The following is a 25,657-nucleotide window of genomic DNA, read 5'->3' on the forward strand; positions in this document are numbered from 1 at the left end:
GCGGGGTTGTGTGTGTGTGTGGGGGGGCGGCCTCGCCCCTGGGCATTTCCGCGGTTGTCCTCCGGCCCTCGCTGGGGTGCGTGGAGCGGAGCAGGTCGGGTGAGGGCGCGGGTGGCCCCGGACGCCCCGCTCCGGCCCCTCGGAGGGGAGCGGCGCGGAGGGGCGGGGCGGGGTGCGTGTGTAAATGTTGCGCACTCGCTTTTCCCCCACCCCCGCCTTCTTCTAGGGTGCTGGCGTGGGTTCCTCGCCGTCCGGCGGCGACTGTAAATAGAGCCTGGATGTTGTTTACATGAAGGATCCGGCGGGAGGAGTCTGCGAGGAGGAGGCGGAGGAGGAGGGAGGGAGGAGAGAGGAAGAACGGAGTCCCCGCGGCGGCGGCGGTCCGGGGTGAGGGGGAGCCCCGCGCGGCGTCCAGGGACCGGACGCTACCACGAGGCCGGGACGCTAGACCCTGGGGTAGGAGGGAGAATGGATGCGAGGCGGGGAGGGGGATGTCTGTCAGTGTGGCATTTTTAGCTTGCAACCTGCCACGCAGATTCTCCCGGGCTGGAGGGGAGGGGGTGTGCAGGGAGGGCGAGGAAGCCTCGATTTCTCGGTACGTTCTTTCTCCCATCTCCAGTCTTTTCCCGCTTCTCTCCGGGTTCACCTGTTTATTTCCATCAACCAGAGAGTGCAGTTTTTTAAGTAGGCATGGGAGGGTGTTTCTTTTATTAGAAACATTATTGGGGGGGGGTGCGTTGTTGTAATTTCTGCCGGTCCTGTTCGGTTTTCAAGAAGGGGGAAGGGACTTGGAGATCGCCTGCTCCTGGCCGCAACTGAACCCACGGCTTCTCCCTGCCTTCCCGGGCCAAGGAATCTTTCCCCTCACTCAGCTACCCGCATGCCAGCTGCCACCTTTTTGGAGAAGGACTACACCTGTGCTTATTCTCGCTTTGGAGGAGAGGTGAGCTGAAAAACCAGAGAATCCCGTGTTCCCCAGAGTTCTTAGCTAATCCCCCCTCCCAGGATTGACCAGAAAGTGCTTCTTTCACCTGCTGATTGCACTGGGCACATCCGTCTCCTTACCCAGGCAAGTTGTGGTTTACAGATGTGTTGAGATTTTCTCTTCCCTCTGGACCTGCACCCCACCAGCCAACTGCTGGCTTTAGATTGAGAGAGATGACCTCCTTCGGTCAGTGCTGTTATTTGTTCCCCACCAGGTAGTGTAATGGAATTGTCTGCTCTCTCCTCACAGCCCCTTTTTTTCTTTCCCTAAGAGCTTAGCCCAGAATCCGGCCTAAAGCAGCCTGTCTCTGGCTCCCTTTCCCTGGGCCCCACCCTGGCCCCTCTTGGTTCTTCAGAGCCAAACACGCCTCCCAAGCAGAAGACACACCCAGTCCCAAACCCAACCATTCCAAAAGGGAGGAGAAAGCAGTGGCAGAGAAGGGACCCAAGGGTCTCCTTTCAGTCTTGAATATCCCCACCAGCATTTTCCTCTCCAGTCCTCCTAGATTTATAATAATCCGTTGATTCTTCTCACCAGCTGTCTCTCCTACCCTTCCTGCCCGTAGTCCTGTGATAGGTCCTTGGGAAGGTAGGGATGAAGAGTGGAGAAGCAGGTGGTCACCATTATTCCCCAGCATGAGGCATTTTCCTTCTCAGTCTTCGTTTTTGAGTAAAACATGTAAATATGTTTGCACACTTATTTGAACTTGTTTTCTTGCTGGCTAAATAATAATTGGGACTCACAAGGAAGGGAAGGGAAAGGAAAGAGATGAGAAATGAACATCCCTCCCACTCCGCCACCAGGTTCTATCATATGAGCAGCCCCGAGCTGCTGAAGACCCTTCTGTAAAAGTCAACAGTTTCTCTTTCATGACATCACCACCTAAGCCCTTCCAACTTTAGCTTCAGAACAGGAAGAAGGCTCAAAATAGAACTATCTTAGGAATCCAGCTCCTTTAGAAGATCAACTTTTAAATCAGCCGCAGGAGCAGCACTGAACTTTGACATAGGGAGGGAACTGTAGTATTTGTAATTGGTTCCTTTGGGGAAGAGTGGAGGGGATACTTACCATGCGTATTAAAAAAAATAAAAAAGCTTTTCTCAAGATAATTTGGATACCTAGACCAATGAATGATTAATAGGCTGGTTCGAGATTCTTTTACTGAATTATTCATATGTTTTGGTGTGTCAACAATAACAAGTACTTTTAAGAATGAATTAAAGTGGGGCTCCTAGAGTGTTCTCTAAAAGTCTGCTAGAGATCAAGGAGACTGTGGAGGCAGGCTAGGAGGGAGCATTTGAGGAAGATGAAGGATGTGAGGCTGCGTGCAGTGACAGCTGTCATGAGAGGCTCATCATAAACAATGACTAACTTTTGCGGGGGACAAACATCCTTGACAAAGAAGTAACCATGTCAGGATTTTCCACCTTTACCTTGGAACTGAACTGCATATCTCTGAATGTCAGTGTCTCCATTCTTTCCCTGAATTGAGATGTGCCTTTCTCTCTGAGCGAAAAGTATTCAGTCTCTGGGAAGGGCTGCTTGATAAGTGATCATCACTGAAGTATTGACAATTTAAGGATGAGTAGTGGGGCAGAGAATACTTGGCATTAAGTTGAGCATCTGGTGGGTGTCGTAGAAGGACTTGCTAGTTGGAGAGGTAACGTCTTCTAATCTGGTTCATGTTTTAAAAAATCGAGGAGACAGACAGGGTTGCCTGTAACTGCATTAATACAGTAGCCACTAGCTCCATATCCCTGTCAACCACCTGCAGTCTGGCTGTGATAATGAACTGAATTTCAAATTCCAGTAAATTCTTAAAATTGATACTTGATTCAGTTATTGGAAAACTTAAATATGTTTGGAAACAACTTGTGCATATGCATCACCGTTTTAAACTGTAAAACATGAAATCTAAGTGTAGATTAAGTACTTCTGATGAAAATTTAGTGTTTAAATTGAGACGTGACGTAAGTATAAATTACATTCTCATTTTCAGAAACTTCCTACAAAGAAAGTAAAATAGCCATGGATAATTTTTACGTTGATTACATGTTCAAATGATACTATTTTGGATATTTCATTTAGAAATACATTGTTAAAGCTAATTTAACCTGTTTAAAAAAATTTTTTAAATATGGTTACTAAAATATTTAAAAATACATAATATGGTTTGCATTTTACTTTTCCTGGACAATACTGGCTTATAACATTACTCCTTTTGGTCCATGGATTAATTTCAGAAGAGATTACTGAATGAAATCTCTACTTCCCCTTGCTGTTTTCCATGTGGAAATTTGGGGACCCCAATAGTGAATTATTTTAGTACATAAGACCTAATAGTGAATGCTTTGCAGATTTCTATGTGGGAGGCATGCCCTACTCAGGAAGGTCAATACAAGCATGCAGGGGACCTGAAAGGCTAGTGGGAGTGTCATGGTGAAATTTAGATACCACACATCTGGCTCTATGTGCTGTTTTAAAAGATTCCTGTGCATACCAAACTCTATCAGAGAACAGTAAGTGACACAGTAACAATTGTGACACCTGGTGGCATTTTAGTGATACCACTCATTTGTTTTCTCTTACTCCTTCATTTACTTTCTCTCCTCCACCCCCTCATCCCCCCATCCTAGCTCCACTGATGGTAATTGGGCCCACAAGGCTGCTGACCCCTTACGTCCGAAAAAAGTATAATGATGACCTAGATGGAGATAGTGCTGTCTTTGGTGGTTGGTTTTGTCTAATGAGATTTGCTAATGGCACTGGAAGGAACTTAGGAGCCATTCAAATAACAACCCCCTCCTCTAACAGATGACAGAAAGTCATGTACCTTGCTTAAGATCATACAGATAGAAGCTGGAATTAAACATACACTTTCGTTGATAATCTATTTAGAGAATCCTTAGGAAGTGATGAGGTTCAGTTAATCAAATACCTGTTGAGCTTGCACTTTGTGGAAAGGAGTGATTAGTGTCTTGAAGTGACATGAAGAAAACAATTTCTGACCTTAGGAACAATACTGCTGATTGGAAGAAATAATTATAAGCCATGCCAAATTAAATTACAGTACAGGCATGCCTTATTTTATGGTGCTTCAAAGATACTGTGGTTTTTACAAATTGAAGGTTTGTGGCAATCTTGTGTTGGGCAAGTCCGTTGGCACCATTTTTCCAACAGCGTTTGCTCACTTTGTGTCTCTTATGTCACGTTTTGGTAATTCTCACAGTTTTTCCTTATTATATCTGTTATGGTGATTAGTGAATATGACTTGCAGAAAGCTCAGACGATAGTCATTTTTTGGCAAAATGATTTATTTTTTTAATTTTTGAGAGAAAGAGACAGAGCATGAGTGGGGGAGAGGCAGAGAGAGGGAGACACAGAATCTGAAGCAGGCTCCAGGCTCTGAGTTCTCAGCACAGAGCCTGATATGGGGCTTGAACCCACAAGCCGTGAGATCATGACCTGAGCCAAAGTCAGACGCTTAACTGACTGAACCACACAGGCGCCCCATTTTTTTGGCAAAGTACTTTTTAATTAAAGTATGTACATGGTTTCTTTAGACATAATGCCATCATACATTTTATAGGCTACTGCGTAGCCTAAACATAACCTTTCTGGGGGTGCCTGGGTGGCTCAGTTGGTTCAGTGACCAACATCGGCTCAGGTCATGATCTCGCGGTTTGTGAGTTCGAGTCCTGCGTTGGGCTCTGTGCTGACAGCTCAGAGCCTGGAGCCTACTTAAGATTCTATGTCTCCCCCTCTCTCTACCCCTCCCCTGCTCATGCTCTATGTCTCTCTGTCTCTCAATAATAAATAAACGTTACAAATTTTTTTTTAAAAAACATAACCTTTTTGTGTACTGGGAAACCAAAAAATTCTTTTGACTCCTTTTGTTGGTGATACTTTAGTGTGGTGGTCTAGAACTGGACATGTAATGCCTCCAAGGTGTGCCCGTATAAGAAATAGTGTTCAATATTAATAATGAGTGCAGTACCACTGTAGCATATGTTACAAGTAGAAATGTGTTTATTTTACAGATGCAGGACTAAAAGCTCTGAGAATGGTGGACTCTGCAGAAAAGAGGAGTTTAATTGTGTTTCTGGAACGGCTCAGTGTTCTAGAACTTGAGGTCAGTGAAAGTCTTTGGTATTGCCCCTGTTAGCTGGCCCTTCAGGGAATTTCAAAATCTAAGACCTGGCATTTTTACATGGCAGTGCTGTAATAATGAGGAAGTTATAGATTAATTAGGGACAGGGTGTTTAGAGATGGTTAGCTTAGGTAGATCATTTTGAATAGTTATTTTAAAAAGATTTAGTACAGAGGTGAAATCAGAATAAAACGGACTTGTGAGCGGACTCTAAAATCTAAACTCTGGGGAAAAAAATGGAATCTAGAGCAAAATCAGAAAGCAAAGTAACTGGAATAGACAGTTGGACTAAAAGTGTGTATGTGGAGTGTGTGTGTTACGAGGAAAAGGCTAATGATAGAATTTATGGGATAATCCATTTATTTGTAAATTTTTAGTCTCCTGTAGCTTTTTTGGACTAAAATCCCCGTTAAAATAAATAAGAAAGCATGTTCTTTCTTTCTCTGTGTTATTGTGTACATACTTCTTTGATAGGTCTTTTCCTTGAGATGGATCTCTTGGGGTTATGTGGTAGGAGAGGACTTGGAGGTCAGTGCTGGAAGTGGGTAAAATATGACACTCCCTTTATAATGCCTCCCAGTTAATGCTTCTCTGTGAGAATCAGGGTGGACATTGCACAGGGCAGTGGTCCTTGACTTCTCTTTGCCTTTTTAGCCAGTTTCTTTTCTCCTTAAAAAAAAAAAATACCTGTAATTCCCTCACTCTAGGTCTCCTAATAATCTCTAGCAGAAGTTAGTTTTTAAAAAGTGTTGATACAGCAGAGCTTTGCAGTGATATGCATGTGTACATTCCTGTACTTCTAACAAAGCAGTAATTGATATTTGAGCATTTTTTGTTGACAGTAAATTTTTATAACATCACAGTTGGGTCAGATATGCACATTTTATAACATTGAGTTGGATTTCGGTTTTCAAGTTGGGAAAAAAGTCACACTTTAGTAAAAGCCTGGTGGATTTAATTAAACAATCTTATTTAAACTATTGCGTTTGAAGTGTTTTGTAAATACTTGGTTGGCATTGTCAGCAGCTTATTTTATGGTGCCTCCAGTTATTTACTCAGATATTTAAAGGTTTAAAATCATATTTTCATTTTTGGTCTACAGGTAAGAGAGATGTGACATGTTCTTTGTGTGTTCATTTATACTCCCCAAGATTGATTGATTGATTTTGTTTATTTATTTTGAGAGAGAGTCTGAGTGGGGTAAGGGCAGCGAGAGAGAAGAGGGAGAGAATCCCATTCAGGCTCTGCACTGCCAGCTGCAGACCCGATGCAGGGCTTGAACTCACAAACGGTGAGATCATGACCTGGGACTGAAACCAATAGTCAGATGATTAACTGACTGAACCTCCCAGCCACCCCAGTACTCTGCAATATTTAAAAGCAAGTTCTTTACTATACCAGTTTGCCACAAGTACTTAATTTATTGGTAATATTTGGTGCATGCATCATGAAGAAATTGTTCTCAGTTTGTATCATTTTTATCATAGAACTTTAAAATCAATTTGATCTCGGTAGGAAACATCACTATTTTGTTTCTTCTCTTACTTTGCAGTATAGTTTGGTATGTAGCATGAGTACCTGCAGTCACCTGTTTTAATATTAAAACAGTTCCATTTTTATAAGAAAAATCTCTTGAGAAAGAAATGTTTCAGATTTGATTTTTTAAAATGGACATTTATAAAGAATAATTTCCAAGAAGAAATAAGACTTTGCATCTCTGAAGTTTATTTATCAGTATTTATAAAATACAATAACCCATATTTTTCTTCCTTGAAACTGCTTTAGAATTATTCTGAGAGCATTAGTGTAAGTAACCACTCACAGTATAATGACAATTTGCTTTTTATCACTTGGTCTGTGAGGTGTTGTTTTTTTTGTTTGTGTGTGTGTGTTTTATTTTTTGATCCCAGTTTAGACAAAGTGAGAGAAAAATAAGAAAATATCTTTTATGTAATGTGCCAGAAATGTTACGTGGATTTTGGTCATGGCTAAATAAAGTGAATTTCAGCTTTGCAGTACAATACGAACTAAGTTCATCTTGGCGTACTTCACATTTAGATGTTCAGTTACATTAATACTGAACCTTGTGTAGAACAGTCTATTCACCACTTAGTATATCAAGGCTTCTTATTTGTTCCCATAACTTGTCCACCCTTCAGTGTCTCAGAGTAAGTACTCCTCTTTTCCGGACTGACAGAACTTGTATCCAGGAAATGTTAGGTGGTAATCTTCTTATCCTCTTTGACAGATCAGCTATCTAAAATTTTATTCTCAAGTAATCACAATATCTTTGTTCATGTAACAGATGTTTATAATTTGGGTGAAAATGTGCAGCTATTTCCAGGAACCTAAGGTTACGAGATCCAACTTTTTTTTTTAAGCTTCGTTGCCCTCTCGTGTTTCAATTCTGTATTACATCAGTTGGCTAAAACCTAGGCATTGTGACCTCCTTGAGTTTTAGATATTTAGAGAATGTTTTAATTTGTGTGAAGGTGGGTTATTTAATTGGATGCTACTTTTCTGAAGATAAGGTCAGTTTCATAGTGCATAAAGTCACTGTACTCCTGTTTTCTGCTTCTCATCTAAAGAATTGACTCATAACATCTGTCTTATTTGAAGTACAGTGCTAATATCTAATTTGCATATAATGAATCATTGAAACTGAGAAAATGCCTAATTGAAAACATAATTATTTTTCAAATATCTGTCGAGTTCCACTCATATTGAAATAACTTGAGATCTTATGACTGACATGGAAAAAAACCGAGTGAATCATAGTTTTAATAAGTTGACAATCTAAAGCCTGAATTCCAATTTCAGAATCTTTTTGTACTTTTTATTAAAAGTAAGAATCATCCCTCAAATGACTTCATGGTACAGCTCAAAGGTACAGATAATTTCAAAGCAAGTGATCTGTGTGTATGTTGATTTTTTTTTTTTTTTTAATGCATTCCAGAGGTTGTCAGTGGTTCTTGCACCGCCATAACTGTAGAATTGATGTTAACTGTAGTGGAAAACACCCTGCAGGTGTGCTAAGTACATAATTGTCATCAGTGTCATCAATTTGAGTACGTCCTTGGAACTGAGAGTAAGAATAATCAAAGTCATTTTTCTTTTTTTGCTAACGTGCATTTCTCCTTAAAGCATAAAATCCCCACTAATTTCTGTGTTGTGATCTGAGATACTGAGAAAACTAAAACTCTGAAGCCAAAATTAAATGTTTTCAGAAATCCCTTTGTGTAAATTGTGTGTCCAGTTGATGAGTTGAATGGCCAGGTTGGAGTAGAGAAAAAAAAAACCCTGGGCTTGATCATTGGACATGGATTTGAGCCCAAGTTTATCATAACTTAGGGCATGATCTCAGTTAAATCACCTAACCGCTCAGGTTTTTATTTTTTATCTGTAAAATGGGCTAATGATATGTAATCTATTTCTAAAACCTTTTGTGGTAATGAATAATTCATGGACAGCCCCATGTGAGTTGTTGTGAAAACCAAATGAGAATGCACATAGGAAATTATTAAATGTAAGACACATGAGAAGTATTATGGCTATGTTTGTGAGCACTTTGAGGACAAGGAGCATTTGCTGAACATCTAGAAGAGATCTTGGAACAGAGTAGTTCCTCACTAAGTATTTATTACATGGGTGATTGAGGTCAGGGAGATAGAGTTGGCGAACCCATGCATGGAAGAGATAACACTGAAACAGCTGGGAAGCTTACTGCATATTTGATGTATTGTCAGAGTTGAAAGCTTAATCACATGGTTGCTCATCATTAATATGCATTCATCTTGTGTTCATCTTTCATTCTAATATGATTCAACTGGGCCTTTTACTATTTCAGTCTCACCACTTGCTGGGCCATGACCCTACTCTTTCTTTTGCTTCCCCACATCTCAAACCAGAAAGGGATCTTTTAGTTCTTCACTTCATGGGAGCCTTCGGAGGAAGTCGTGCAGCCACCCAGAAAGGATGGTGCTGGCCGACACCGTGACTGACAGGCTGCCCTGGCTCAGTTATCACAGTGCTGATGCTGTCCATTCTAAAGGTACAGTACTGTGATAACTGAAGGATGGCAGCCATCTTGCCTTCCATCAAAGGAGTCCCGTCGTGTCCAGGATGGAAGACAGAAGATGAAACAGGCACATAAAACAGTGGCGGGGGACCTGGAAACCTGCTTACCCTATTCCTATATTGTACGTCTCCTGGAAAATAGGGTATGTTATTCCCTCTGTCTTTGCCTTGTTTTGTAACATGGTGGGGGATAAGTCGGAGTTGGGTAGTTGCTTCCATGGCAGGATGAAGACTGTTGCACTGAGTGGACATGTATTAAGACCTTTGGAACTTTTAAGATGCTGTTACTAGATGAATGCTTAGTGTGAATTAGTATTTCTGAAGTGGTATTCAGAGAAATTTTTGCCTTTTTTTTTTTTTTGAGATTTTATTTTCAAGTAATCTCTACACCTAGCATCAGGCTTGAACTCACAACCCTGAGATCAGGTCGCTTGCTCCACCCACTGAGCCAGCTAGGTGCTCCTCCCACCCTGCCTTTTTTTTTTTCACTGCAAAAAGGTATTTTTTTAAAGCACAAAGACCAGACCCGTGGGCAGGAAGAGCTGCACTGGAATTGTGAGGAGCAATTGATTTGCTATTTTTATAAACATAAGAGGTAATCTAATTAGAATAGCTAGATACTTGGCAATATTGGGTATTCATAATGAATTTCAACTTAAAACAGGGAGAGGAAAGCCCTACATGTTGAACAACATTGTTATATATATTTTTAAGTTTATTTGTTTGAGAGCACAAGTAGGGGAGGGGCAGAGAGAGAGAGGAAGAGAGAGAATCCCAAGCAGGCTCCATGTTGTCAGCGCAGAGCCTGATGGACGGCTAGACCCCACAAATCCTGACATGGTAATCAAGAAGTCGGATGCTTAATCTTGTTGCCCCTGAACAACACTGATACTATTGCATGAATAAAACTGTATCTTTGTGCTTAAGGAATGGGTAGGGACACATTCTGTTTCTTTCAGGAATAATTTAGAATTTAGTTCTAATTCAAAAACTGTTTGCTAAGTGTCTATGGTATTGTTGCTGTCACCTTTACGTGAAAATGTAATTTTATTTCTATCAAGAATTGAGGACGACTCTGCAGTGACATCTAAAACAAATTGATTTCAGGGATATAAGGCTATGAATACCAACCCAGCATCAGGATTGCATAAAACACTAAGACATTTAACAGAGCATGCATCTTTAGCCTGCATCCTACACTGAAGAGTGCTGTTTGGGATGGGGATCTTAGAGAACCCAGGGTTTCCTACATCCTTCAAGACCCTTTCGGAAGCTGTACACGTGGATCAGCAGCAGACAAGAGTCAAAGTGCGTGACTTTATTATGTGTTAGATCACAGTCTGCTGCAGGGCTCAGGTAATTTCATATAGCTCAGGTTCAGTCCATTAAACAGAGACCTCTTAACCTCTTCTGAGGTTCATGTCTGTATCTGGGAATCCTACCATCCTGTGGACAGTTGACTGGTGGAGGAACCCAAAGCAGTGACCCACTCATACTCTTGGGCAAAGAGATGACTGAGCCTGCTCAGGTCAGGGTGTGCGTCCCACAGGGCGAGAGGAGCGAGGGAAGGAAGAGCTGTGTGTCACCTTTTAGTATATGGAGACCTTACCCGCTGATCAGCACAGCCCAGTTAATCTCTTGAGCCAAATGTATTTCAAGTCCTTAAAAAGGGGAACCGAAAAAAAAAAGGGGAACTGGAGTGCCGAGTAGAGAGGCAAAGCCTTGCGTTCCCATCCAGAGAGGTTCAGTTTCACCCTTCATTGCATGGTCCTCAGATGTTCCTGGTCATTGCATTCCTTTGCTGGTTCACACAGTTCTCTTTAACCCCTCTTCCCTCCCAAAAGGGGACCGACCATTCCTAGGGTAACCCCTTGTACTGTACCTGCTTGGCCCTGAATTGTTTTCTCCACAGCATTGACCACATTATGGCCCAGTACCTCCACATGTCATTATACATTCAGAATTTCTCTATAAACTGCATGTTAGACTATGTTTTTGATGAATTATAGGGAATGATGGCTCTGCCTAAACGTGTATTACACTATCAGTCCTAAAATTCCTTGGAGTTTCCTGCTTCCTTAAACAGGGAATTTCTGACAAACCTTGGAAGAACTTCTAATAAAGGAAAGTTTTGGGATTGGTGAATTCTCAAATAACTTGAAACATTCCTAGTTTTTAGTGTTCTAGCAGGTGGAAAAAAGTGCCTCAGGGAGCGACGTGTTGTGCAATCATTGGCCTTGGTGGGGATTTCACCACCTTCTTTGATCTTCCTGTTTTCCCGTTACTAGTTTTATAAAAATTCAGGTTTTATACTTACCGGGCTCTGATGCCAGGATCCACACCCGTGCCTGTGGGATGCTGCAGAGCTGAGTTTTGGGTGTAGTTTGGACTGACCTCGGCACTTCTACAGACGGAGCTGTACTGGGTCCTGTTTCCTGTCAACAGGAAAGCCTCAGGCTTGGTCTGCGGCAAGAGCTCTGGAAGGCTTGCCTAGGCCTGGAAGCCTTTGGCGTCTTCAAGTCAGTTCATAGATGTAAGGTGTTCCAACAGGTTAAGTGAGGTGTGATGCAAGAAAATCTGATGGGGTTTTTCCACTGCCTTGATTAAAATCCACACAATGTGTTCGATTGGTGTATTTGTTGCGTTCCTCATTTAGGTATGTAAGAATGGAATTAAACATAGAACTACCCTATGATCGAGCAGTTCCAATCCATTTCTGGTTATATACCCAAATGATGGGGTTCAAACAGCTATTTGTACACCCAAGTTCACAGCAGCATTTACTCACAATAGCCCAAAAGTAGAAGCAGTGATGGATGAATGGATAAAGAGAGGGGTGTATATGTACCATGGAATATTACTCAGCCTTAAAAATAGTGAAAATTAAGACACCTACTACAAAAGTGGGTGGACCCTGATGATAGCTAAGTGAAATGAGCTAGACACAAAAGAATAACTATTGTATGATTCCTTTGAGATGAGTCTCCTATAGTAGTCAAATTCCTAATGCCAGAAAGTGGAAAATTGTTGCCCAGGACTGGGGAGGGGGAAGGAATTCATGTTTAATGGGTACAGAGTTATTAAGGAAGATGAAAAAATTGTGGGGATGGATGGTGATGGCTGCACAACAGTGTGAATGTATTTCATGCCACAGAACTGCACACTTCAAGAGGGTTAAAGTGGGAAAGTTTATGTCTGTTTTATCACCAAAATGGGAGGCATTTCAGGGTAAAAACACTGTTGCGGTCAATAATAGGAGTGAGTTGATCGCTTCCTTAGTCTTCAGTGTGAACAGTTTCAAATAAGCAGTTAAAATGTAATTTTCATGTCTTTTGCATTTAAACTTCTCTGAACTGTAGACTGTTAGACATATTTCCAAGGGTTTCTGACATAATTTAGCATAGTTCCAAAATTTTGTAAAATATAAAGGAAATGAAACATAACAATGAATACTAAATCAAAATGGGAAAGGGGCCTCAACAGGCAGTGAGGTGATGGGACATCTCTTGCTGGATTTACTGGTGAAATCAGGGTGACTCACCAGATCTTTCCATTCTCCAGTGTTCTCATTTGCCCGCCTCTGGAGCTGTGGTAAGATGACATCATACATACTTTATGTATACGTATACTTTATATGTATATATGCACACACATATTTCATGTATTACATAGGTGTAATATGTATATGTAACATTACATGATATGTGTCAAGAATTATATACACACATACACCTAGCTGTGTGTACACATGTGACCACTTTGATGACTAAAGGAACATTCAAGTGTGGCATAGTCTCAAAATTTAGAAATTCAAGGTCTGAAAAGAACAGCTATAGTATCCCTAAGTAAATCAATGTTTTAAGATTCCTAATTGGACTTGTGGCTCAAATATTACCAGCCTCATTAAAAGGAGTGTTCTGTAGCTTGCTATAGATCATGAAAGAGTTCTGTTTGTTATTACATGTGTAAATTTGAAAATAAGTAAAAGCATAGAGACTAGAAATAGGCAGCAACAATCTTCTCTTAGGGACCATGTTTTATTAGCCATGGGTAAAAAATCTGCTTCATCACAAAGCTCTTAGTTGGGGTCATGCTTTGGAAATGAGATTGTAGTTGTAGGAACTGCCATGAGCTGCATGGAAATGCAGATCCCATGCAGTATTCTGCAGTGATCATACCACACAAAGTTGGAGCAGGGGTTGAGCTCTTGACCCTGCCACACCAGTTTTAAATATTTTCCTATGCCTAGTACACTGTTAGCTTCTCTGAATAACCAGCCAATTAATGAGTGTGCCAGGAGTTTGTGCCATTATTAAACAGTAATTTTTTTCCAGATCAATTGCTTTTTGAGACAGCAAGGTTTCTGTTTCTGTGTTTCTGTGCTTCTTGTAGAGAAATTTTCCCCCTAAAAATTGCTTCCTTAAAACTGCATTCTGGGGCACCCGAGTCGCTCAGTCGGTTAAGCGTCCAACGTCAGCTCAGGACATGATCTCATGGTTGGTGAGTTTAAGCCCCGCATCGGGCTCTGTGCTGACAGCTCAGAGCCTGGAGCCTGCTTTGGATTCTGTGTGTGTCTCTCTCTCTCTCTGCCCCTCCCCTGCTCACGCTCTGTCTCTCTCTCAGAAATAAATAAACATTAAAAAAAAACCAAAACTCTGCATCCAGGGGCGTTTGGGTTTCTCAGGCGGCTAAGCATCTGACTCCTGATCTCAGCTCAGGTCATGATCTTGTGGGTTCATGGGTTTGAGCCCCACATCGGACTCTGTGCTGATGACAGAGCCTGCTTGGGATTCTCTCCCCCTCTCTGCCTCTCCCATGCGCATGCTCTCTCCCTCTGTCTCAAAATAAATAAGTAAAACTTTTTAAAAACCTGCATTCATATTTACATAATCTATGCTTGTCGTATAGTTCATTCTCACCATTGCCTGTTCAGTTAATCTTTCACCACACAAAATTGCATTAAGCATGAACAAGACTAAGGGACTCAAAACAAACAAAAAAAACCAACCCACTTTTTTTTCTTCCATATCCAAAACATAGTGATTATGAAGATCCCCATTGACAGAGAATGTACCCAGAACATGCTCAGCTGGAGTTCTTTAAAATTGTTGGAAAGGGTTTTGTTTTGTAATACATGCCTCTGATGTAATATATGTTAAAACAGCTCACATTATAGAACTGGAGTAAAGCAGATTATATCTTTATGCGTTTGGACTATTACTGCGCTTGTACTTTCCATGAGCTTATGAGGAGATGGATAGTGATGTTTAAAAAAATGTGAAAGATGTAGAGAATGGTTCAATTTAGTGGGGAATTTGTTTTTCTGCTTTTTGTAAATGAAATTCCAGGTATGTTACTTACACTCTCATTGCTTGATTTTTCCCCCTATTTTGAAAATGAGTACATTCAGACCAGGAATATCTTTGGGTTAGTCGGGGTAGCTGCCTAGAGCCCTTGGCTGGGACTTCTGAGGCTGTGTCTGGGCTCCATAGAAAGGAGTGCTGTACCCACCTATCCACATCTTCTGATGTCTGCCACGGGCACCAGACAGTGGAGTTGTGGTACATTTGCTCTCCCCTTTGTAGATAACAGTTTTTACTCTGGAGGTTTAGATCCTCTGGGGAGGTGCCAATTCTCAAAGTTATATTAATAAAGACTAGATTTCTGGGAAACTGTGTCATTGGGAATATAGATGGCCTTTTTCTTATGGGGAGGGTATCAAGGAGTTTTAATTAAAATGTCTGCCAGTATAATGTCTAATCATAAATCTTTCTTCACCATTTTAGTATCACTCACTGCTATCTGTAAAAGACAAAAAAAATCCTGGCTTACAATATTACTATTCTAATACCATAAAATTTGCCACTCTAGTAAATGCATTTGGGGTAATCTCTTGCATAATTTATGTATGTAGAATTTTGTTTAATTAGATCCAGTAGAAGAGGCCTTCCTTTTTTCCTTTTTTTAATTGACAGGATTATTTGCTTGAGATGAGTCTGTGTTTGTGGAGCGTCCATGTACCCAGGCTCTCATTTCACCCTAATGCAAATCTTCAGAGAAGAGTGCTCCTTAATTCATAATTGAAGAACCTGAGGAGGCTCATAGGTAGTTCCTAAGCCACACAGCTAGCAAGTGGTAAGAGGGAGGGTATGATCCCAGAACAGGAAAAGTGTAGGAAATTAAGTTAATGTGAGTTAATACAACCTTGCTCTTGAATGTTGATTAGGTGAGTTAGACCCAGCATAACTAGAAATGCTTTAAAACTTGCATGCCACTATACCTGCCCCCTTCCCCACTCCATTCTTGCCTTCTGATGCCCTTTCAAGCTGTGCAGCTGTAATTACCTTTTTAAAATGAAAATTTGATCATGGGAGCAAATAAAGCCCACTGATGGCTTTCTTTTCTCTTGGGACCAAGACTACTGTCCTTAACATACCTGGAGGTCCTGGACAGTTTGGCTATCATCTACCTCTCTGATTTCATCTTTTGCACCCAGTTGACTGGACCATCCTTTGGGGAATGAGGTCTCTTTCTGGCTTCAGAAGTATTTTCTGCCTGGGCTACCCTTGCTTTTCAAACCACCTGGTTGTTTCTTAGCCTCTGATTGAATATCCATTCCTCAGAGACCCCTTTCCTGATAACCCAACTAAGTCCAGTCTCCTGGCTGGCACTCTGTGTTTTTCCTCCAGAGCACTTGTCACAGTTCCTTTGTGTGTGTGTGTGTGATGTCTCCTTAGATTGAGTTCCTTGAGGGCAAGGGCCATGTGTGTGCCTGTTGCTGTGTCCACAGTGCCTGGCACAGGTCCTACAGTGTGGCTTGCTGTAGAAACCTAAGGTAGTGTGAGATGCTGAGTGGAGTCTTTCCTGTTTTCTAAGAAGAGGTGAGAAGAGCTCACAGCTAAAAACAAGGTGTTTAAAATCCCCACTTTTGACATTTAGGTCTTTAATCCATTTTGATTTTATGGTGTTAGAAAGTGGTCCGGTTTCATTCTTTTACTTGTAGCTATCCAGTTTTCCAACTAATAGAACATTGTATAACTGCACTAAAATATAAAAAATACATAAAATTCAGGCTTACCAAAAAAAAAAAATCCCCACTTCTCTAAGGTCACAACTGCAGCTCTGTGGCCAGCATTTTCCTGCAGAGTGTTTTCAAAACTGTATTTGAGCAGAACCAATTCTTGAATGGCCTTTAGCTCTCACACCCATGTAAAGTGGGCTGGAGGAGGGGGAGATGTCAACTTTCGGGGTAACCTTTCAGAAGATCATCTTTTGTCTGAAAATTGGTGAGCAGTTATCCCAGAAAGAGGTCCTCATGCTGAGACTGTGAAGCTAAGAGAAGGAATAGAGAGAGTGGAAAGAGGACAAATTTGGTAGGATGCGGGTGTGAGGTTTTTTGGACACCATGGTCTCAAGTGAATCCACAGAAAATGGCTTGGGACTTCGGCCTTTTGGGTGGTACCCAACAGGAGAGCACTCCCCACAACTCCTGAGAAGAACCCTGGTAGTGACTCTCAGCAGAGTCAACAGATGCGCCCCCCCAACCCCCCCAAGAGCAAGCCAGGACATGGATAGTATCCCAAAGTGCGGGCATCTGACCAGTCAGAAAAACTAACCCCTGCCAGGTGGGGAATTCACCTGGGAATCCCTTTTTGAACTTGATGAAGAGGCAAACCAGCATTCACGTGGAGCTTTTTGAAAAGATGTCATTTCTGCACAACCAGCTCTCAAATTTGCTGTGGATAGTCATGAAAGGAACCAACCATAAGAATAAGTTCAAGGAGAAGGTGAGGGATGCAGGTGAGAGATCACTCCTCCAGCATCCCATGCCCCTAGAGCTGCAAGACTTGCCTCTGCTGGAGAGAGGCACAGAGCCTCGTATTGAATAGGAGATTAAAGTTACCAAGTGAAACACTTAGCAACTCAGACTGGGAGGTCAATTAGAGATGTTCTTACTACTCAAGAGGAAAGGGGAGGTTCTACAGAGCACAAAATTAGAAGTTACTAGAAATAACTTCATCTTTTATTCTTCGACAAAGTTGAAATTCACAGGTTAAAATTACTCATTAAAAGAATAAAAGGACTACAAAATATCGTTCCACATAGAAAGCTGCATGTCAATTTTCTTTTCCTACCAAGTTTCTCACCTGCTGCCTCTAACATGTGAAAGAAGGGAAATACCAGTTCAGTCCTAACACTTCCAGCAGCCTGTTAACTCCCACTGTTGTTCCTTCTCCCTTCTCCAGAAAGAAGGTGGCCTTTTAGCCAGACCACAAAATCCAATAAGGAAATTTACCCATAATTGTCTCCCAGTACATTTACCTGAAGGAAGCTTGTATGAGGGCAGGTAGCAGTTATCCAGTGATGCCTCTAGGTTGTCATCCAGGGCTATGAGCCAAAGACACCCACATCTTTGACCATTTTTAAAAAATTTTTATAATGTTTATTTTTGAGAGAGACGAAGTGTGAGTGGAGGTGGGGCAGAGAGAGAGGGAGACACAGAATCCAAAGCAGGCTCCAGGCTCTGAGCTGCCAGCACAGAGCTCTAAGCGGGGCTCGAACTTGCAAACCATGAAATCATGACCTGAGCGGGGCACCTGGGTGGCTCAGTCGGTTAAGCATCCGACTTCGGCTCAGGTCATGATCTCAAGGTCCATGAGTTTGAGCCCGGCGTCGGGGTCTGTGCTGACAGCTCAGAGCCTGGAGCCTGCTTCGGATTCTGTGTCTCCCTCTCTCTCTGACCTTCCCCATTCATGCTCTGTCTCAAAAATAAATAAACATTAAAAAAAAAAAAAAATCATGACCTGAGCCGAAATCAGACGGTTAACCGACTGAGCCATTGAGAACAGAATGGTCCTTGACCATTATTCTTTATGACCAATGGATTCACTTAATATCCCAGTGTAGGCAGGTGGGGGTTGGGTGGAATAGATAAAGGGGATTAAGGGTACATATATCTTGATGAACACTAAGAAATGTATGGAATTGTTGAATCGTTATGTTGTACATCTGAAATTACTATAACACTATGTTAATTACCCTTGAATAAAAAAAATTTTTAAAGACTATCCTAATGTAGAATCAGTTGGCTTAAACAAAAACTTCTAGGTAATGTCAGTCTTACCCGGAAATCAAGTTGTAAATGACTGAGAGGAACCTATTTACTCATTAATCCCATCATCAAAGAAAGAAACCCTAGAGATCATTTGCCGTAGTGTTTTTCAAGTAGTGGATTTGAAGTCAAATATGTCTTGACCAGCATTTTTTTATTTTTAAGTATATATATGTGTGTGTGTATGTATGTGTATATATATATACATATATATATATGTATATATATATATGTGTGTATATATATATATATTTTTTTTCAACGTTTGTTTTTTATTTTTTTTATTTTTGGGACAGAGAGAGACAGAGCATGAACGGGGGAGGGGCAGAGAGAGAGAGGGAGACACAGAATCGGAAACAGGCTCCAGGCTCCGAGCCATCAGCCCAGAGCCTGACGCGGGGCTCGAACTCACGGACCGTGAGATCGTGACCTGGCTGAAGTTGGACGCTTAACCGACTGCGCCACCCAGGCGCCCCAATATATATATTTTAAAGTTCTACGCCCAACATGGGACTCGAACTCAACCCTGAAATCAAGAGTCACATGGTGTACTGAGTGAGCCAGCCATGTGCCCCTTGACCAGCATTAAAAAAATAGAGAAATCAGAATGCATAGCATATGATAAGGATAATATTACTTCATGAAACTTTGCAGTTGCCTGCTTGAGTGTATGTTGGTGCGTTTGTATACTGGGACATAATGAATTTTTTTTTCATTCTGGGTTTCAGTTAAATTCATAAGTCACTGATTTAGATGTTCTGTTCTAGATCATCTCATGTATTTTACATTTTGGAACTAACACTCAGCACAGTGAAGACACTTGTCCAAGGTCATAGCAACAGAGTAGGAACTCAGACATCCATGTCAGTCTCCTGGATGTTTCCCCTCTTCTCACCAGCCTGGGGAGGACAGCAATAGGTAATATTTAGTGGGTGATTCCCATGTGCCAACCCCAGCACTTAAATATATCATCTTACAGGGAAAGGGATAGGTTGGCTTTGTGTTCCATTTCAAGTAAAGTGTTCATGGCTCACCAGTGACAGATCAGTGCTGCAATCTACAGCTGGATAAAATACAGAAGTTGTGAATAAACATTTAAAATTTTTGCAGTTTGACAGAGTAATTTTATGACTGTTGAATCTGGTAATAAAACAGTGGCTTGCATTTTATGTCTTTAAATTTTTTCCTAGCAATTAATTTTTATTGTATTTTATAAAGTATCAGTCCACGATGGATTGGAAATAGGAACAAGCTGGTCCTTCACCACAGATTGTGCAAGAAGCACTGACTCAGACCCACCGAAGCCCATTTCCTTTCGAAGTGCCAGGTGGTCACAGCTACCCCTGGAAGGGGCAGATTATATTGCTGGATGCAAGTCTCCCAACAGCAGAGAGGGGGTTACTGTGCTTTCGAGGAGTGAGTGGAGGACTTCCAATTCTAGAAATAGCCCTCTTGTCTTGGGGACATAGTGGAAAAGGTGCTAACACCAATAAACACTTCAAAGTTTTCATTTACTTCAGAACTTGCAGAAAATGGGACTGATAAGGAAAAGCAGAAAGCGCTCCTTCCTTGTAAAGCGGTCCCCATGAGAAAAAGTTCAACATGGAACAAATTAAATTCTCATTTTCCAAAACTCTCAATCAGAGTGGTAAGAAGCAGAGGGATGATGCTACAGAGGTCTCCGGGAAAATAGGGCTGATTAAAGGGAGCTTGTGATCTTGACTTGCAGGCTCTGGAGGGAAGCACACTTCATAAATCCTTTTGGACTGTTTTTTTGGCTAAACCCTCAGATTTGTACGAAAAACTGTTTTGAGTGAATCAGTGTGTCTTTTGTTTGCATCTTCTGGAATTCTGAAGACTGCAGCCAAGGAGTTAGCAAGGCTGAGAACTGGACGGAGCATTCAATCAGTTGAACGCTTCCTTATGTTTTCCTGGTTGGTTCTCATGGCAAGTGACCTTAGGCCAACTCCTAGTAACACGTGATTGTGGAATGTTCCCTCCTGAGGAATACAGCTTTGTTTTTTCATTCTGTACACAGGGAAGATCCAAAAATTCAGATGAGTTTGGACAATGATGATAATAATGTAAGCTCACTGTACCTGCTGTGTGCCCAGCATTTTACATATGTGATTACTAAATGTTATAATAGCCCTGGTCAAATATCAGGGAAAAACTAAAGCTTAGAAAAGCTAGGTCACTTAGCTGATGAAATTCCGTTCAAGCCAGAATTCCTGCACATCTGTATTTCCTAGAATCTTATCAGCAACCTTGCATAAATGAGGTAATGCCAGAACCCTAAACTCATGACATTTTCATTGAAAATGACACTTCAATGGGGCGCCTGGGTGGCTCACTCGGTTGGGCGGCCGACTTCGGCTCAGGTCATGATCTCGCGGTCAGTGAGTTCAAGCCCCGCGTCGAGCTCTGTGCTGACAGCTCGGAACCTGGAGCCTGTTTCGGATTCTGTGTCTCCCTCTCTCTGACCCTCCCCCGTTCATGCTCTGTCTCTCTCTGTCTCAAAAATAAATGTTAAAAAAAAAAATTAAAAAAAAAGAAAGAAAATGACACTTCAAAACAGTGTCAGGATCCATTTCCTTTTGGTTTTGATTTTGAACACGTCACCTATTCAATAAATCGGGAGTGGATGATGCATTAAAGTGTAGACCATGTGAGCTCAGAAGTCTCCATGGTAATAATAGCCAACACTGATTGAAGACTTTCTACTAAACCTATCGTGCAATAAGTTTTACTGTATTAGCTTACTTAATCATTTCACAGAGACTGCCTTTTCCTCCCTATCCCTCTTATTGCTTTCTTTTCTCATAATACTTTTATACAGTATGTTCACACTAACATACTCCAAAAACTTATTTACTGTGTTTATTACCACGTCCCCTCCTCCCTCCAACTAGAATATAAGCTCCACGAGTGTGTATGTCTTTTTTAGCCCAATGATGTAAGTTCCCAGCAAGTCAAACCAGGCCTGGTCCATAATAGGTGTTCAGGTATTTGTTGAATGAATGAATGAACAGTCCTCAGAGGTACACAGCACTATCATTCCTATTTTACATGTAAGGAAACTGAAGGTCATGGTATTAAATAATATGCTCAAAAACGAAACTTTTTGTTCCTTTTTTTAACTTCAAAGTCTGTTTTTAAATGGTGATAATAGCTTCCTTTCTACACTATATTGTTGGAATGAAACATTTAACATGAGGAAGAGGTTGGTTTGGCACTTCAGGTACCCTCCTTAGAGTAGGTAAGTAATATGTATTTGTTAAATACATAAACTGGGCCTTTCATGTACAGTAGGAACTATAGCTAGTATTAAGGTAAATAAGATGTCTTTCTCCTCTATCCTGTTGTGGTGCCCCCAAGATTTACAACACGCTGAAGGAACTGGTATATATAAATGACCTGCTAACTCAAGACTTCTTCTGTCGGAGCATGGGCCTCTCCTGAGATGGACTTTCAGAGCTGTGAAGGATCTGAGGGATGTGCATGCCAGCCTACCCACCTCTGCCCCTGAGTGACAAGCACTGGGACTCAGGTTCTCCTTCACTGGACAGCCTGTTCCACTGGTAGACTGCTGCATTTCCAGAGAATTCTTGGAATTGTATCCTCAAGTAACTTCTACCCACTGGTCTGAGTTCTCTCCACAATCAATGAAATCATCCTTTCACTTATCAACCCTTCAAATATTGGTTTATTTGCACTCATCCTTCAGTTTTTCTTGTCCCTGTCCCTTGGACATTTTTCACGTGGCATCTTTCCAGCCACTTTCCCACCCGGCGTGCTCTCCAGCTCATTCATGTCAAACGTGAATGTGTCATTCAGTATCCAGGTGTGGTATTGGGATTACATCCATTGTTTTTTGGCAGTTGCACTACCCTGTTGACTCATCAACACTCCTGAAGTCCTTTAGTGTGACCTGTTATGGAACTCCAGTGGGAAGAACATACTACTCAGATGGAACCAAGGATTAGTGATGATTATGAAAAATAATAGTGATGTCTGTGGACGCTCTGCTCATTTCTCTGTGCATTCCTGCTGCCCCACCCAAGATAGTTATGGAGAGAACAAATGCTTATTACGTTCAAATTACGTGTAGGACAATGTCTTAGACACTTTATATTTACTACCTGTTTAACTTTCTAGGCAACCATATTCATAGATACTATTAAACTCTTACACTGAAGACACAGAGATTGGGAGAAATTAGCTAACATGCTTAAGATCACATAGCTTGTAATTGCTAGAGCATGAATACGAATCTAGGTTTGCCTCCAAATCCCAGGCTTGCTAAGGTGCATTCCCAGGAGCTATAAAGAGGATAAGCTTAGCTATCCAAGGCGCCTGTTCTCATTATCTCTGAAAAACATGAACAAGATATCTTAAAGGAGTTATGATATCTTCTTCCTATCCTTTGAAGAAAGAAAGGATCCGAGTTACTGTGTTACTTCTCTGTTCCAGCTGCACCATATCTGTTTACCATTTAGTCCTCAGGATAATTCTGGGAGGACAGCATTATTGTCATTACCATTGACAGGAAGGTGAAGAAGCCATGGCTCAGAGAAGACAAAGCTAGGTTACTCACACAGCTACTTGCATTTAGAGCCCATGTGCTTTCTGCCACACTATGCCACTTCTCAAGTTTTTCAGCTCAGCCCTAAGTGTCTCCCTCCTAGAGTGTTTCTGGATAGACTGTCACCCACCATGATAGTGTCCCCTCTCCTATGCAGCATTTCCAAAAGTAGTGATTTCCCAAATTACCTAAATGGAAAACATAAGAATCCTCATCAAATTAGATGAGCATTCATTATTTAATTCTATGTGCATAGCTTTGGGCCAAGGGCCAGTCAGGGAAGCATGCTAGGAAACCAGCTGAAGTTATTAAAGCTCAGCGCAGATGGGGGACATCATGCTTTATTCCATTTCCATTGTATGACCCCATCCATGAACTCATGGTAAGTGCAGTGGTTGCTATCAAGACCTGATCATTTAGTGATGCTCACTTGAGGGCCATGGACCCTCCAGCCTTCAGGTGGAATTAATTCACTTGCCAAATCATAGGTATAGAAATTTAGAGACCACTAGTAGGAATCTTGTGAATCACATTACTAATCTTTGCATTTGCAAAGAATGGAAGTGTTCACGGAGTATGTATTACTAACCTTATTCCATTTGTTCCTCCCAACCAACTGGTAATGTAGGCCAGCAAGGGTTCTTTGCTCTGTTTTGCAAATGAGTCAGTAGCTCAAAGGACTAAGAGACTAGCTCAGAGCCTCACCGTTTCTAAGGGACAGAGCCTAAACACAGTCTGTTCAAGCTGTGAATCCTGTACGTGTCCTCTGCCGTCTCTTTTCCCTTCACTCCTCTCTTGCACTATTTGCCAAACTTCTTGTACATCTTTACCCTTGCCATTGGCCTGTTGGCTGTGAGCAGCCAGTAGCTCAGAAAGAACTGAGATGCACCACGCTGGAATTGCTCTTTTCTCAGGCTCCACTTCCCATGCCATCTGATCGCTCTGTCTTTTCACAAAACAGATGCGATGGCTTGTAGGTTGTCATCAATCTTCACTGTCAACCGCAAGTCTGGTTGACCCTGCAGCACTAAGCTGCTGTAAACGTTCCTTTTCCCCAGGCAAGTACCTGTGTATCAATCTTAATGTCACACTAACCATTTGAAAAACTTACAACTTCACTCAATTTCTCTAGGGTGGATAGTAAGTTGAAAAATTGTCCGGGAAGCACAGCCTTTCCTGTGGGTTGGCTCATTGAAGAACACTTGACCTAAAACTTGCTCTGTCTTCAGCCAGTGGACAGAAGGAACAGTGTCCCTACTGCCCAGCTCAGAGTCAAAGCCTGCTGACCACTGCCTCAACCTCTGTCCTCATCACCCCCTGGCAACCACTAACCTAGCCTCCCTGTCTAAAATGTTGTCATTTCAAAAATGAACAGAATCATATAGTAGGTAGCCTTTAGAATTGGCTTTTTTCTACTCGGCATCATTCCCCCAGAGATTCAGCCAAGTTGTGCTATAGGGTTTTGTTTTGTTTATTATCATACGTTAAGACCATATGTTAACAAATTTTATTTAGTTTTAATTTTTTAAAACATTCAGTTAGGTATTTTGTTTTGGTTTGTTTTTAGTTAACCAAAATCTGTAGCTGGGGTAACAGAGGCTAGCTGTGCCACTTCCTAGCCAGGAGACTTGTGGAATGCTTAATCTTCCTGAGACTCCAGGTCCTTGCCTTTAGAATGAGTGTAACAATTAGACTCTTATATTTGACTTTTTAAAGTTTCAAGGAGGAGAAGCATCCAAATTCCCTTCATTAATGGAGTTGTGTTATAATGATGCAAGGCAGTGTCTTTTTTAGCCACAGTACCTCCAAGTCCCAGTACTTCAAAGATTGGGATAAACAACGAGCCTCATGCGTTATTTGGAAGGGAAAGACATTAGATTCAGTGGCCTACCTTTTCTGTGACTCCCTGTCCAAGAGAGTCCTATTGCCCAAGAGAAAGGGTGTGATTGGGTTGGTTGGCCATTTCCAATATAGAGAAACTGTAATGGGTCCACACCAAACCCTATGAAGGTGGTATCCTCTCTCATGGCCCTCTTGTAGATGCACTACAAGAATCTGTAAACTTCTCTGTCTGGCCATCTCTGTCTGCCAATTGGTCGGAAACAACCAAAGATGGGGATTGCCTTAGGAGGTGATAACCATGTCACTAGAGGTATTCAGGCTGAGGCTGATGGTCATATAGTATATATGGGACTATAAGCAGAGAATCAACTGATTTCTGGTTTAGCCATCTGTAGATGAAGGGCAGAATTTATTCAACATAGTAAAAAAAAAAAAAAAGGAAAGCCCACATTTACTCAGTGTTCTCAGAGGGGACTCTGGATTTGAAAGGTTCTTAGGACCTAAAGGACCCCCATCGAAGGCACTGTTTCATAAGGTGGTTACGAGCAACAAGGTTCAATGGCCAAGAACAACTATAAAGTCCTGTACAAACACTAGGGATTTCACAAAGTCACCTGATTTAACATGAATTCAATCTCATCAAAGTAGCTTTTTGGTTGCACCACTGGAAAGGAAGTGTGTGTGTGTGTGCGTGTGTGTGTGTGTGTGTGTGTGTGTGTGAAATAAGAGAGCCTGGTTTGTCATAGTTCGGAAGGATAAATAGGAAAATGGGAAAAATATATATATATGTGCTGTGCTTCTGAAAGGAGACAGTAGAGTTCAGTACTGAGCTGGAAATAAGGCTTTCGGTTCTTGTGACAGGTCTGTGGGCAGGAAGTACAGATTCAGATGATAGTCTGAGTTTCT

The 25,657-nt window shown here is 41.6% G+C and overlaps 1 protein-coding gene across 1 annotated transcript in view; it reads left to right on the forward strand.

The window, feature by feature from the left end:
- LOC131491139 (collagen alpha-1(I) chain-like) overlaps positions 1 to 25,194 on the forward strand; it is a 42,377-nt gene extending 17,183 nt beyond the window's left edge. Inside the window, exons 5-6 of the mRNA XM_058693668.1 lie at positions 775 to 943; positions 21,703 to 25,194. Coding sequence (XP_058549651.1) covers positions 775 to 943; positions 21,703 to 21,786 — 253 coding nt within the window. The 3' untranslated portion in view covers positions 21,787 to 25,194. The remainder of the gene's footprint in view (positions 1 to 774; positions 944 to 21,702) is intronic.
- The last annotated feature ends 463 nt before the right edge of the window (positions 25,195 to 25,657 follow it).

The sequence above is a fragment of the Neofelis nebulosa genome, chromosome 2 (genome assembly GCF_028018385.1).
Source record: "Neofelis nebulosa isolate mNeoNeb1 chromosome 2, mNeoNeb1.pri, whole genome shotgun sequence".
Taxonomy (NCBI): domain Eukaryota; kingdom Metazoa; phylum Chordata; class Mammalia; order Carnivora; family Felidae; genus Neofelis; species Neofelis nebulosa.